We start from the raw sequence: 14,377 nt of genomic DNA on the forward strand, positions 1-14,377 counted from the left end.
GATTTTTTATGTTTAAACAAAGTTGTAATAATAAAAGAATTTGGCTTTTCTCAAGTTGGATTCCCAACATGAGAGAGTATTTGGGCTTAGTAGGCCCATTGTAAGCTCAATCTCGGTGATCCAAATCGTTCACGTTTTAGAATTCATTAAGAAAAATATTCATATAAAAAAATCAAAATAATTGGATTTCGGTGGTTATATGTTTGAATCACATTTGTCTTTACACTGCTGGAAAATTCACTTTTAGCGGCGTTTTAAAAACGCCACTAAAAGTACTAAAAACGTCACTAAATCTTTTTGTGACGTTTAGAACCAAACGCCGATGACGCGGCCGTCGCTATAACTTTAAGACGTTTGGAAAACGTCGTTATATTAGTATAGGCGGCGTTTTTAAAAACGCCACCAAATGTCCTACTAACTGTACTATGATATCACTATGACATTTAGCGACGTTTTTGAAAATGCCGTCATAGACATTTATACATTTTAAAAATTTAGCCGTTGGGATGGGATATAGTGACGTTTTTTAAACGCCGCCATAGCCTTTTTTTTTAATTTTTAAATTTTGTTAATTTTATATGGTTGAACAAAAAAAAATACCTGTCAAACAATTATTAAAAACTAATAATTGATGTTTATTAAAATAATAAATAAACTAAACTTAAAAACAAAATTAAAAATAAGAAACAATGCATTGCATACCTAAGAATAATAACAATTCAGACTTTAAATACATCAATTAAAATAGAGCTTACTATACAATAAAATAGACATAACTCTACAAAATATAAAAGTAAACATAACGATAAAAAACTGCCTTGAGCATGTCATTCCGCAAGTTCAAGATCTCTTGCTCCAGCACTTCAGCTCGAGATCCCTGAAAAAGATGTTTACAGCATTAAATTTGTTCTTTGCTTGCCTTAGCATGAAGAAAAAACAGAAATAGGATCATTCACCTGAAGTTTGTTACGTAGATCCTCTTATCTCTAGTTTTTGTAGTTTCAGTAAGGCAGCATCTGTCAAAATCTACAAACAAAAAGAAACAAAAAAAGACTGTTACTTTCTCCTATACATAAATGATTGGGCATCAAATACAATCACTAATCAAAAGCATCAATTTTTACTAACGAAGAAAAAATAGAGGTGGAGAGGACTTCTACTGATAGATGTCAAGTTCAACTACATTTATGATTGCCCAACTAACATCGATTCGAGATCTAATGTCTCTAAAATTTTGCCATCTAGATGGCAAAATTTGCAGGTATGATCAAGCATTGTGCAAGAAAAATAAACATCCACGCATCTATTACCAGAGCTGCTCTTCCAAGCGCCTCACAAGCTAACAAAAATCAGAACAAAAGAAGTTAAAACTTTGTAAACCATAACACTGGTATACCAGAATTGAGGCAAATTTTTTACCTGAACATCTCCGTGTTGCCGAAGCTGATTCCTAACAAAATTAACTGCTTCTGAGCTAAAACAATAGCAAAGTTGATGAGATAATACTCATCTTGTGGTTAATTGAGAAAAATATTAAATAAATAACTATCATGCTAATTTAAGATAATTTACAGAATGTGAGTACAAGGTTCAAACAGGAAACCACAAACAGCACTGTCAGTATAAAGCAGAGTTTTTACGTCGTCATAGATATCTTCATCAGCAGTTCCAAGAGCTGCCAAGCCCAGACCCAAGCATGCACCATGCTGAATAACCTGCACCAATCAAAGTGTCCAACACCATTATAACAGAAATTCATGGTGCACAAAAGTAACCGAATAATAGATTATAGAGAGCAAGCACCTCTATGTTGGTACTGCATAGGCTATCACGAAGAAATTGTTTGATACCCTCCCCATGGTTTGCATGAATCAAGCCTAGGGCATAGAGAGCACCGCCTTTTGAAGAAACTTACCTATTTAGCCTTCTGGTGTGGCTTTTGAGATCCATGTAGGTTTCCCTAGAATGGATGCTACAAGTAGAGACGAGAGAATGAACTCACTCAATAGTCAATCCGAAATAAAATGTCTCAACTCAATGAGGAATATAGATTTAATCTCTCAAATTTCCAAATCATCTGATCTAGCATTGGCCCGCTACTAACTGTAAGCTTATCGGATTCCAAATAAACTCACAAACTAGATAAAAGATTTTTAAAAAATGTATAATAAACTAAAACAGAAGCAACGAAAAAGGAAAAGTAGGCATTTACAACACAAACAAGCTATTTAAAAGCAGAGCAGGTTAGGAACAAAAGCCGGGTAATGATTTTTAATTAATAGAGTCAAGTTTTTAGAGAATCTTCAGAGCTTTTATAGCTTCTTTGAATTAGTGTGATACAATTCTAACAGTAGGTGTGATGCCCAGTTCTGGGAGTGATTCCTAGATTCCCCCCCCCCCCCACCCACCCACCCACCCACCCACCCACCCACCTCCCTCTTTCTTCTTTTTATCTTGCAATTATTGCCCTTTTCAAGCCTCAGCAAAATCTGCCCAGCCATTGGTTCACTCCTCTCAAGTTTTCAACCTTATTTTTCAAGCCTCAACTAAAAGTTTCTGCACAAATCTACAACAACGGAAACATAGTCCTTGCGAAGTTCCTCGGAAACTCTGTAAATAAAAATAATAGCAAACACATGAACTAAATCTAAAACAGCAACTGCTAGGTACCCAAAAAATTTAATCAGAATAAGTATTGAATGGTTGATATTCATTTCAAGTATGGTTTACCACTATACAAGAATTAAATCTAAGCCACATCAAGTGTCTGGTGAAGTATTATGGGTTCTTAGACTTTATGGTGCTCAAATTTGGTATTCTTATACAATGTCATGCCAAATATGGTGTTCTTTCACTATCCATTTTAGCATTTTAGCATTTGCTCCAACAAGGCCAAAATTACAAAACAAAATGGATTAAAATAGGGATCAAGGTGTGAGGAATTTGGATTCATACCATGTCCTTTGCCCACTATCCTCAACTGAGCAACGTATTCTGACATCTTCTTAATGGCTTCCACCTAATAATAATAATAAGAAAAAGAATGAACCCAGAAATTAGTATATCATGCTACATAAGTGACACAATTATCTTCTAAAAGGAAATAAGGAAATTTCAGATGAATGGGAACAAATGAAATTGCATTTCACCTGCTCAGTTAAAAATTCACTTTCGACAAAATCTGTCAACTGAGCATCATTGTTCTGGCTTGTTACCTGTTGTCACAGTTAATGTCGTAAATAACCAATACCTCAACTTCACACTAGAATAACGACAGTAAGCAATTTCAAACACACTGGATTACATAGATCAACTTTTCGATCCTTGGAGTCACAAAATGTAACACAACCTCCTGGGACATTTTCTCCATTGGTCATATAGAACTGCCTAAAAAGAATGAAAACTATAACAAGAACTAGAGCCAAGTAAACAAGACACAAAAGGAATGTCTTACAGCGTGCAAGTTCAGAAGTTTTTCATTTGTCAACTTCTCCAAAGACCGTGCAAGCTCCATTGCTAAATCAACAAATTAGCCACAATCAGTATCAATCACTTAAGATACAGAGGTTTCAATCAGTTTTTTTTAAAATAAAGGGTTCATGAGTATGAGTACACAAATTGACATGCCATGAACAGCAAAACCACAAAACAAAGGCAATTTTACAAGCACTTGGCAAGTTTGGGAACATACTAAAATAGCTAAAAGGTCACTACCAAAAAGTCAACTTTTCTCTCTACTTCTTTGCACGTCTTTTAAAAAAAAAACTAAAAAATCAACTAAAATAGCTACTTCCCAAAACAACAGGCTAAGATGTCATTGTTATCTTGGGTCTTTAATCCAAATAATAATACTTAGTTATGCTTCTGTTTTCATGAAATCGGGTTGGGTTTTCAGACCAAGCAATGTTCCACAAGAATAATGGCAAGGCCAACAAACACATGTTCCAAAATAGTGCCCATGACCCAAATGAAAAATTGTCCCCAAATGGACTGGAATGGTGAATGCAAAGCCATGTGTGGAGTCCCAAACTTCAAAAATAGAAGTAACACTGAGCTAGGTTAAGGCTTAGAAACACCTGGAAACCAGGAAAGTTGTAGTTACATAGCAGATAAGAGCCCAAGTCAGTTGAAAATAGCTCCACAGAGACAGGTTTCAATTCAGCATGGAAGGTATATAAGCTTTGGAGATGCTAATAGAACAAATACGTAAAAAAGAATATCAAATGCAGTAGTGAATGCAAGTGCATTCTTTCTGGATGGTATGCAAAAGAAATTGCTAGAAAAAGGAGCAAAGCAAACCTGATGGTTTCAAGAGGAGCAAGAACAGCTTTGGTCATAGCCCCAGCCAAAGCACCACTAAGAAACTCACCAACTTCTCTAGTCCTCAGAAAATCCTGAACCAAAACAAATCATTTCTTTTTCATTTGGATAAAGCATGCCTCCTATATCATTTTGGTACACGAAATATGAAAACAACTTTATGTATACCTACCTACCTATAGATGTATTATATATTCATATATTCCAAAAGAATAAAGGGCAGGAGTTATAACAGATAAGGAATAATGGAACTAATACAATCAGACTTGTGTTTAATATCTAATCATATTATTTATTAGAAGACAAAGAAGAAGATTATATTCTAGCATACGGTTGGTAACAAAAATGAAATGCCACAGAACAGAAGTGAGAAAAAATTGAAAACTGAAATCTGAGCGAGCATGTTGTTGAGCCAAAATACCCAGAGTCACAGTATGTAAAGTGTGTTTTTATGCGTTTGAAGAAGGATGATGGGGGAAGTGGGCATAGAATGGAACTCACAAATTAAACCTTTTGAAATCCCTAATATCATCATCGAAAGCAGAGAGAATAAAAATTTAAAAATAAATAAAAGAATTAATGTGAGAGTGAAAAGTGAGATTATTTTCTCATAATCCAAACGAAAGAATAAGAATATGAATAAGATTATGAATATGAATATGAATATGAATATTCAAAGAATCAATTAGGCTGCATATTTGGATATAATAAAATAACAGCAATAATCAAGCATAAACACAGAGGGAGGGAGGGAGGGAGTGCGTGAGTTAGAAAATTGAAACAAATTTACAGATCCAATTTCCAAATTGAAACAAACTAACTTATAGACAGAACAATTAAAAGAAAAGAAAAGAAAAGAAAAGAAAAGAAAAAGAAGGGGTATGGTATGCATTAATAAATTACTTACTTGGATATGTTTAGTAAGGCGAGGAGGTTGGAAAGGAAGAAGGTGGAAGGAGTGATCCTTGTCGAGGAGGTCCAGCTCATTGGGAACCATTACCACTCCATATACATCTCCCCCCATCACGCAATGCCTCTTCTTCTGCGATTCCGATACCATATCCATTACAAAATTAATACACCAAATTTCCAATAAATAACCCACATACTCTGCATTTTTTTCCATAACAGAATCAACTATAAAGTAGGTAAGATTCAAATTTTGTTTACTCAGATTCAGAATATGGTATCCACAAACCTAATATATGTATGTAAAGACAAACAGATACAAATATATGTCAACATTTATATGTATTATAGATGCAACACAGATAAACTACAAATTTGTCTATCACTACAACTAGATTTACCAGGTTTTTTCTAAAAACTCCTTCAAAACACTGATTGTAAACAAATCCAAATCCAGCTGTAATGCACACTAAAACAAGCTTTGAAAGAATTGACTTTCAGAAAAAGTTATAAGTACGCATTATATTTGCCATCATAATTAGTTCTTTCATTCTGGTTTTCTCCGAAGAGCAGCCTCCAATACGTTACCATTGCTCCTGCAATAACTTGTTTGTTTAAGAACCGCAGCAAGCTAATTTTTGCGCAAGTTGACCACCTGCAGCCCCCTGCTCCGGTTGATTGATTTTGATAGTTTGAGGCTGCTGCAAAACACAAATTGTAAGTAGTTTTCAGCACTTTAGAACAGAGTGACCCCAAAGTGAAATTCTTAATTAAAAAACAAGACACGTGTCATGTGATTCAAATACCTCTGCCCTGGAGTCAGTGTCAGCGAGCCTTTGCTTTATATCCCTAGCTATTGAAAAGAAGACTTGCTCAACATTAAGATTTGTCTTTGCACTCTGTAAACGGCAAGTTTAATCAGTAAAAAGGACACGGTTGATAAATTTTTTAGAGAATTTAAGTGTGTTGTACTTACAGTTTCAAAGAATTTAATGCCATATTCATCTGCAAGTGCTTGGCCCTTAGAGGTTGGCACAGCATACATAGATTTTATGAGGAGAGATTTTCAGGTTCGAGAGGTTCACAAGCAAACTTTGAAATGGAACTAAATTGAAGACATGAGCTGAACTAGTAGAATTGAAATCAAAGGCAATTTAAGTGATATAAAAAGAAGTGAAGGGGAGCAGGGGCTCACACACACACACACACAGAGGTTTAAACAAACCACATACCCTTTTGCTTTCATCCATATCAGCCTTGTTCCCTACCAGTATCTTGTTGACATTATCAGAAGCATGCTGTTTAATGTTGCGAATCCAGTTCCGAATGTCTGAAAAAAGTGGGAAGCAAGGTTTTTAAGAATCAATAGAGAACACAAGACAATTTGATGATAGTAGTTCTGCAAGCCAATGCAAATCCATTTACCCCTGTGACAGTAGACAATAAAATATGCAGAAAAATCTATTTAAATTTTGCACAAAATATTTGTAGAAAAGAGTCCAACTAGCAGAGGTTAAACTGCCTAATTAACACCCCAACTGTGCCCTTCTAAAAAAAAACACACACTTCAACTGTGTATCTGTACTTCCAAAATTTTAAATGATAGTCCTCTCTTCAAAGTTTTGTTTTCATATGTTGCTAATGACACTCACCTTCCTACACATATTTATGAAAGGAATTTCCATCCATCAAACAATGCACAAAATCTTAAATGGGAAATGTCCCAAGAAAGTATTCCAAACATACACCAATTACAACTAAAAAGCAAGTCTCCATTGGAGCTCTATAGCTTGACTAAAGATACCTCAGACTATGCTTGGTACAACACCAGGTAATTCTATCTTGCTCAGCTTTCACAATTTTCTTTCTAAACTTTCCACAGATCTGACATGTTTTTTGAATTCATCTTGCATTATACATTTTGATTGCTGTGACTTACCAATGCGTTCTGATATTAACCCAGTCCTACAAATAGCAAACCTTGGCCACCAATGGTTGCATTTGTAAATGGTGAATATATAGGTAATTACATGAACACAGGCAAACAAATGTTTGTTTTGTAGCTCTGTGATCTAATATGTATTTCCAGAATATTGATTCACAATTATGGTTAAATTTTTGTTGAGCTATCATCTTTTTTGGCCCAATATTGTGTCCTATTTATCCAAATTGTCGTATGAAAAATAGTGTAGAAGTTTCTTTCAGTTCAAAAAAGAACCTAACAGATCAATTCAACAATTCAACAAACACACATATTGATGTATACAAATGTTATACATGCAGTAAAATTCGAAAGAAATAGAGAGAGAGAGAGAGAGAGAGTATCGATTAAAGTTCAGTAAATGAGGATCAAGTTAGAATGCCTCTCTCTGAATCTCTGCAAATGAGGTTCAAGTAAGAATGCCTTCAAAACATTGATTTCATAGATCTAGAGAGAGAGAGAGAGACGGTGGAGCTCGCTACCTCGCCGGTGCAGATGACGGTGGCGATGGAGTTTCGAAATCGCTCTGAATCTCGAAATCGATCTGAATCTTCCAAATCGCTTCGAAATCGCAGGTGCAGATGGAGCTTCGATGAAGAAATGTGTGCGTATAAGGATTGACAGAGAGAGAGAGATGTGTGCGTATTCAAGCTAAGACTCAGTGTTATATATTCAAGCTTCAAGAACAGCCGATTGATCTCCTCCGTCTTCTTCCTCGCTGAGAGAGAGAGAGAGAGAGAGATATATATATGTGCGCGAAATTGCTTACACTTTGGACTCAGATTCGAAAATAAGGGTTTCATAAAGGGGCGCGTGTACCTACAGCATTCGGAGGCGCTTTTAAACGCCTTCAACTAGAAACGGTGCCGTTTTGGTTTTAAAAAATATGCGACGATTAAAAAACGTCGTTAAAAATTAGCAAACGTGACGTTTAGTAAAACGCCATTAATTAAACGCCGTTAATTGCCCCGTTTCCTGTAGTGTTAAAAAATTGATAGTTATTCTTGAAATTATATTTGGCATCTATTCTTTTTAAGATAAATGTGATTCAAACGTATAGCTACCGAAGTCCAATCATCTTGATTTTTTACATAAATATTATTCTCAATGAGTACCAAAAAGTGAACAATGTGGATCACCGAGATTCGGCCACCTAAGTTGAAATACTCTATCAAGTTGGATTTTGAACACGAGAGAAGCCAAACCCATAATAAAAAGAGTTAAATACATTAAGACTTCTTCAACTATTAACGAATATCACTTTATTCCATTTATGAACACGAATATGTTGACCTCTTTAATTATGAAAATTGTATAAATATACTCCTTTTAGAGTTGATCTGGAGGGAATCTACTGAGGGCAAAATGATACACTTTTATAATTGAAAATGTCAAAATATACAAATTCATAGATAAAAAAATAAAATAATAATCATTTAGTCCCAAAATATTAGTCACTTATTCTATTTTTCATTGTCCCAAAATATTACTTCATTTTAAAAAATCAATGACTAAAATAATATGAATTTCTTATTTTGTCATTCTTTTAAAAGGTCTTGTTAACATGTGTTATAAAGACATATGTTAAGAAAATAATAAATAACTTCAATAACTTCCACTTGTACAGAGAAGCTTTTCAAAAGTGGAAATAAATTTAATATTTTTGAGAAACTAATTTTTTTTCCTTACATGGACAAAAGTAACCCCATTTATATGTAATATTATGGTATTAGAACCCAAAAAAAAAAACTATATGGTAGTGTTTTTTCTTTTAACGGTACTAACACAGTGAGCCCCTCAAAATATTTGTATTTGGTTGATTAACGAAAGGCATTTTTTGGTCCCCTTGAACTTGGGGGGGGGGGGGGATGCCACGATGAAACAGGGGAATGTCTCTGGGGTTTCCTTAAGGGGGATGTGATCAAGCCATCTACTAAGGTCAAGTTTGGCATGTGCTTGAAAAGTTAAAAAGTCATGTCTCTGGGGTTTCCTTAAGGAGGATGTGATCAAGCCATCTACTAAGGTCAAGTTTGACATGTGCTTGAAAAGTTAAAAAGTCAAAAAATTACTCAAAAAGTTAAAAAGTTATCACTATTCACCAAAAGTCAAAAGTACGGCTGCACAACTCTCAATCCTAATTTTTCCCTACAAACTAATTTATACAATTTTTTAATACACATTTTTCTATAAAAAGTCAAAAAGTTAACCCAAACAACTATGGGTATGTTTGGGTTGAGTTTGGGAGATGAGTTTTAGAGATAAAAAGTATGAAAAATTGTTTGGTTTGGTTTTTTTCAAAAGATGTTTTGGAAAATTATTTTGAGAGAGAGTTTTGAAAAAGTGATTGATTTGATATGTACGAGAGAGAGATTTGTTTGGAAAACTTGTAAACCAAACAAGTTTTGGGAAATTTTTTTGAAAAAATTTATTTGGTTTGATTACTTTTGAAAACTTATTTGTAGAGAATTTTTTCCAAAAATTTTTGGGAAACACAAACCAAACAAGGCCTATATTTTTTTCCTCAACTTTTTAGTCCAAAAAGTCAAAAAGTGCACTTATTTAGGACATCCCAAATAACCCCTAAATGGGTCATGAAGGTTTGTCTTCCTCACTTGAAGAGCTCTAAAAGAGTTACGAAAATTCTTATCCAATGGTAAGAGTGATAAAGTCTTCACGTAGTTACTTCTCTCACGTGCTTTTCCACAATCCGCCTATGGTAAAGCAGCCCTCTAATATCCTTTTGAGTCCTAGGCGTAGGGGTGAAGAAACCAGGGAAACCCTCTTCCTAACGATATTGGATCAACCATACGCTTGCTTTCACTCACCGTTGCTGCTTGAAATTGACCTAAACGCACTCCGCAGAGTGGGATCAAAAGTAGAATCCATTCAAAAATTCAGTTTAATAAAAAAATAAATACAAAGGAGGATATTTTTTAAAAAAAATTTCAAATTACTTGTTTCTCAAAAAAAGAAAATTATATAAAAATAATGAGCGTTTATTATTTTTTTATCAAACTAATTTTTAAATTTTGTCTACAAAAAAAATTCTAAAAATTCAACCAAATTAACAGTGTTTTTTAACAAATGCAAATCGAAATTTCATCAAAAAAAAAAAAAAAAAAAAAAAACTAACACAACCATAAAAAATAAAAATAAAAAATAATTGTGACAAGTGGGTCAAAAGAATTTTTTTTTTTTTTTTTTTTTTTTGAAAAAAAAAGGGATACAAAAAATAAGAATTGTGATGTCAATAAGTAAAATGAAAAGAAAATAAAAAGGGCATTTTAGAGTCATTATAAACACATTTATTGAGTTGAGATAACTTTTAAATTTTTTATTCTTTCTATATAAGTGGGTGTGGTTATTCTCATTTAATGCCTTCTTAACATATAGCCTAAGGACATATGTTTAAAAAAATCTCTTTTAAATTTATTAATTATGACAATTGATCTTCTCAAAAAAAAAAAAATTAATTAAATTCTCTTAAAAGACTAATATTTTGAGACAAATGGAATAATTGAAGGAGTAAGCTATCGTTTAGCAAATGAGTTGGAACTAAAAAAGTATAGAAAGAAAAAATAGACTAAATAAGTCAATAAGACAAAATGTCATATCTAAATTATAATTATTTTATTTTTTTTCTCACAAAAAAACAAAAAAGTCAAAGAAAGTTTAAAAGTTTTTCCTACACGGAACTAATTTAGCCAGGCTAAATTAGAAAAAAAATCAAAAAGTCAAGCTAAAAAAATTCTTCCCAAACGAACCCTAAATAGTAAATTAGTAAGAATATGTATTTGGTTGGAGGATTTGAAAAGTGATTTAGTTGCCATTATAGACACGTGATATTATAGCGATCCCGGTTTCCCTTTTCTTTACTTGTTATATCCGGACTTAGGTTCCGTGGAGCTGGTTGTTAAGAGTATGTTGTTTGCACCCTTTAATCCTTATATTGAGTCTTGGGTTGTGTTGGGAAGTTTTGGAGCAGGTTGGTTGAGCTTAGGAAACCAAGTCTAGTTGCCCAGATTTTGGCTTGTCCGAGCGGGGAATACACCCATCCAGTATGTCCTGTGTAGTGTTGGACGCTCGAGCGGGGGATTGGCCGTTCGAGCAGGAGGTTGTGAGTGACGCTCGAGCGGGGAGTTGGGCGCTCGAGCGGGGACCTGTCTGCAAAAACTTCTGGAAGTGTGCATCCGCCGCTCGAGCTGGATTTTGGCCGCTCGAGCAGGAGTCTGTGAGTGTCGCTCGAGCGGCGGTTTCCACGCTCGAGCGGGGCGATTGTTATAAAAATCCGAGATCCGACTTTCTGGATCATTTTTCATCTTCCTTTTGATTCTAAAACCCTAGAACCGTCTTCTCCCTCTCCCTACACACCTTCTCTCTTAGGTTTGATCTACTTAGAGTGTATTTCTACCCTAAGTCCTTTGTTAATAAGGTAGAGCTTCGCGAGAGCTTTCTTTTAATCTGAAAAAGAGAGGATTTGAAGCACTTTGGACTTTCGTCATCTTCTCCATTCGAGTTCTTCACTTCAAGGTAGGGATTTCCTACTCCATATTATAGGTTTTGTTCTAAGTTTTGGTATTTTGATATGTTGGGGGTTGTTTGGTAATTTTGGGAAAAACCCTAGTTGTTGTAATAAATTAATTTATATAATTAATTTAGGGAAAATTGGGGAATTTAGTTGAATTCATGGAAATTATGAATTTAATGATTGAATGGTGTAGTTGGTTAGTTTAATCACTCACCTATGAAAATGTTGGAATTATGTTAGTTGATACATTTATTTTCTGTTTAGAAATAACTGTTTTGGGCTATCGGTGGAGGATAGTCGTGATTGTTGTAGACATTGCATGTGGATTAGGGAAAACTGAAACTAATCACATTGGTTAAGTCATTGACTTAGACTGTTGAATTAATACAGAAAATACATGTATTGATTGTGTGTTGTATATGACAAGTGTTTAATACATTGTATATGCATTTTGTTTGGGAGGAGATAGGGGATGTACTCCACGGTTTAGGGGAAGATAGGGGATGGACCTCTAAACCGGATTTTGTTTGGGAGGAGATAGGGGATGGACTCCATTAGCACCACTATTATGTGTGCTTATTGATATTGAAGTGTTTTTACATGTTATTGATACAGCACTAAAATGTGTATCAAACGGGAAGTATGAAGTGTTTTGATATGAGCATGAGTCTCATTTGTTTTGTTGATATTGAAAGTAATGTGAATATGATATATAGTTCACTGCTGTAAGTTTGGCCAGGTTCTGAGCCATATTGATAATAATGGAAAGTGAAACGTGTTATAGACATTAGTATCATGAGACTGTATAATGATATAATTGATTATCTTGGTTAACCATCTATTGAATGCTATTGCTTTATTCAATGCTTATATTTGGTTTAGTATATTTCTACTGGGCTGTGGCTCACCCTATACGGGAACATCATTTTCAGGTTCAGGTGATAAGCTACCTCCAAGGACTTAGCTTGGAAGGAATTGGAGTTGAAGACTCTATTTAGTTTAGTTGTCATTTATTTTAGTTGATATTACATGTAAACACTCAAGCCAAGGGCTTAATTTGTAGTTGAGTTAGTACTCATAATTTGTGTCCAAGTGTTGGCTTGGAAAGATGTAAGCCCGTAAGGCATTTACTTTTGATGTTACATGTAATGCTTTTCAATAAGAATACTCTGATGAATGGTATAATGGTTGGTTTTCTTTTATTAATGCATGTCAATGTTATATATATTATGGGTTTATTTTGAGGGCGTTACAACTTGATATCAGAGCGTACCGGGTTCGAATACTTTGGGTACGTGGGAAGTGATTAGTATCACAATGGGTTCGTCTCGCTTGATAGAGACTTAGATATACTGTTATGTGCTTATATGATAACATGTTTATGTGACTATTTGGGTATGGAATGTAGTTTCTAGGATATTGGTTGGACCCTTGAGTTTCTGATAGTTTTGTTGGAAAGGCACTTGATCAATGCTGCTTCCAACCGGAACTATAGTGACGCCTCGGGACTGTCATTATCCAGGAATGAAATTCGTAGGTGCTTATGTGATTATGTGCTTACGTGGAATGAATTATTGTTGCCCAATGCATTAGGACGCGAGTGTTTAGTTTCGGCACATTTATTAATGTGCTAACGTCTTTATTTCCTTTATTAAGATGTCAGGACGAGGACGAGGACGCGGTAGGCGTGGTAGGCCAGGTAGGCAGGAGGTGCCTGTGCCAGAGGAGATCCCGGCAGTACAGGAGGGAGTTAGCCAAGCCAATGTGGCCGAGCCATTAGGCCAGCAGGCTGTGGGCGCTTTAGCCCGAGAGATAGCAGGGGCATTCAGGGAGTCAGTAGGCATTCTCAGAGCTGAGAATCAAGCTCAGGTAGTTGTTGCGGATGCTGGACCTGCCTTTATGAAGAGGGAGTTCTTCCGGTCTAATCCGGATGAATTTGTGGGTGATCCTAAAGAGCCGCTTAAGGCAGATGAATGGCTCGAACAGACAACGAAGACGTTTGAGATGCTTGGCATCGAAGACGAGGGGTTGAAAGTGACCTTGGCATCGTTCCAGCTGAAGGGGGATGCAGGTCAGTGGTGGAAGTTCACAAAGGGTCGTATAGGAGGTACGTGGGAAGCTTTTGTAAATGCTTTCTAGGAGAGGTTTTTATCTCCAGCTGTCAGGGAAAAGCTGAGAGACCAGTTCTGTCAACTTAAGCAGTGGAGTTCTTCAGTGGCCGAGTTTGAGGCTGCATTTACTAGTTTATCCAGGTTTGCACCTGAGTTGGTGGCGTCTGAAGAACGTCGTTGTATTGAGTTTGAGAAGAAGTTGAGGCGTGGCCTCAAGCTGAGAGTTGGAGGAACTATGATTCGGGATTATGGGCGTATGGTGGATGCTGCAGCCCATGTGGAGATCATGATGCAGAAGGAGGAGGAAGGGCAGAAAGGCTCCAAGAGGAGTCAGGATGGCCAGAGTGATGGCAGGAGACAGAGAGGTTTCACTCCTCAACAGTCTCAGAGTAGCTTTTCTAGATCAACTTTTCCAGTGCCGAGTGCAAGTTCGGGGAAAGGCAGTCAGGGAGACATTACCTATTTCAAGTGTGGCCAGCTGGGCCACAAGTCTCCAGTTTGTCCTCAGCGGGGAGGAGTACAGAGAGC

General features: G+C 35.7%; 2 protein-coding genes and 2 long non-coding RNA genes across 4 annotated transcripts; all 4 read right to left on the bottom strand.

The window, feature by feature from the left end:
* Positions 1–684: 684 nt before the first annotated feature.
* Positions 685–1,093, bottom strand: LOC145795403 (uncharacterized). Its single transcript, XR_014336317.1, has 2 exons — positions 957–1,093; positions 685–877 (listed from the first exon to the last, which is right to left on the bottom strand). It is a non-coding gene; the product is annotated as an uncharacterized LOC145795403 (long non-coding RNA).
* Positions 1,094–1,252: 159 nt separating this feature from the next.
* Positions 1,253–1,972, bottom strand: LOC145795402 (uncharacterized). The gene is made up of 4 exons (XR_014336315.1): positions 1,804–1,972; positions 1,641–1,715; positions 1,420–1,474; positions 1,253–1,339 (listed from the first exon to the last, which is right to left on the bottom strand). It is a non-coding gene; the product is annotated as an uncharacterized LOC145795402 (long non-coding RNA).
* Positions 1,973–2,726: 754 nt separating this feature from the next.
* Positions 2,727–3,606, bottom strand: LOC114288309 (ferritin-3, chloroplastic-like). The gene is made up of 3 exons (XM_082879667.1): positions 3,455–3,606; positions 3,150–3,215; positions 2,727–3,019 (listed from the first exon to the last, which is right to left on the bottom strand). Exons 1-3 carry the CDS (start codon positions 3,512–3,514, stop codon positions 2,864–2,866), a joined length of 282 nt encoding a protein of 93 aa, XP_082735793.1. The 5' UTR covers positions 3,515–3,606; the 3' UTR covers positions 2,727–2,863.
* A 398-nt stretch (positions 3,607–4,004) lies between these two features.
* LOC145795404 (putative mitochondrial adenine nucleotide transporter BTL1) lies at positions 4,005–6,559 on the bottom strand. Its single transcript, XM_082879666.1, has 5 exons — positions 6,206–6,559; positions 6,036–6,128; positions 5,228–5,930; positions 4,300–4,394; positions 4,005–4,190 (listed from the first exon to the last, which is right to left on the bottom strand). The coding sequence occupies exons 3-5, from the start codon at positions 5,444–5,446 to the stop codon at positions 4,154–4,156; spliced, it is 351 nt and encodes a 116-aa protein (XP_082735792.1). The 5' UTR covers positions 5,447–5,930; positions 6,036–6,128; positions 6,206–6,559; the 3' UTR covers positions 4,005–4,153.
* Positions 6,560–14,377: the final 7,818 nt, after the last annotated feature.

This window comes from Camellia sinensis, chromosome 7 (genome assembly GCF_055761805.1).
Source record: "Camellia sinensis isolate YWXY chromosome 7, ASM5576180v1, whole genome shotgun sequence".
Taxonomy (NCBI): domain Eukaryota; kingdom Viridiplantae; phylum Streptophyta; class Magnoliopsida; order Ericales; family Theaceae; genus Camellia; species Camellia sinensis.

Excerpts from the sequence above, each read along its gene's own strand:
- LOC114288309 (XM_082879667.1), bottom strand. The coding sequence starts at position 3,514 with ATGGAGCTTGCACGGTCTTTGGAGAAGTTGACAAATGAAAAACTTCTG. Across the intron at positions 3,216-3,454 it reads AACTTCTGAACTTGCACGCT|GTAACAAGCCAGAACAATGA; the intron begins GTAAGACATTCC and ends CTGTGACAACAG. Across the intron at positions 3,020-3,149 it reads GTGAATTTTTAACTGAGCAG|GTGGAAGCCATTAAGAAGAT; the intron begins GTGAAATGCAAT and ends TATTATTATTAG.
- LOC145795404 (XM_082879666.1), bottom strand. The coding sequence starts at position 5,446 with ATGGAAAAAAATGCAGAGTATGTGGGTTATTTATTGGAAATTTGGTGT. Across the intron at positions 4,395-5,227 it reads GCCTTACTAAACATATCCAA|GATTTTCTGAGGACTAGAGA; the intron begins GTAAGTAATTTA and ends GTTTTGGTTCAG. Across the intron at positions 4,191-4,299 it reads GCTCCTCTTGAAACCATCAG|CATCTCCAAAGCTTATATAC; the intron begins GTTTGCTTTGCT and ends TTGTTCTATTAG.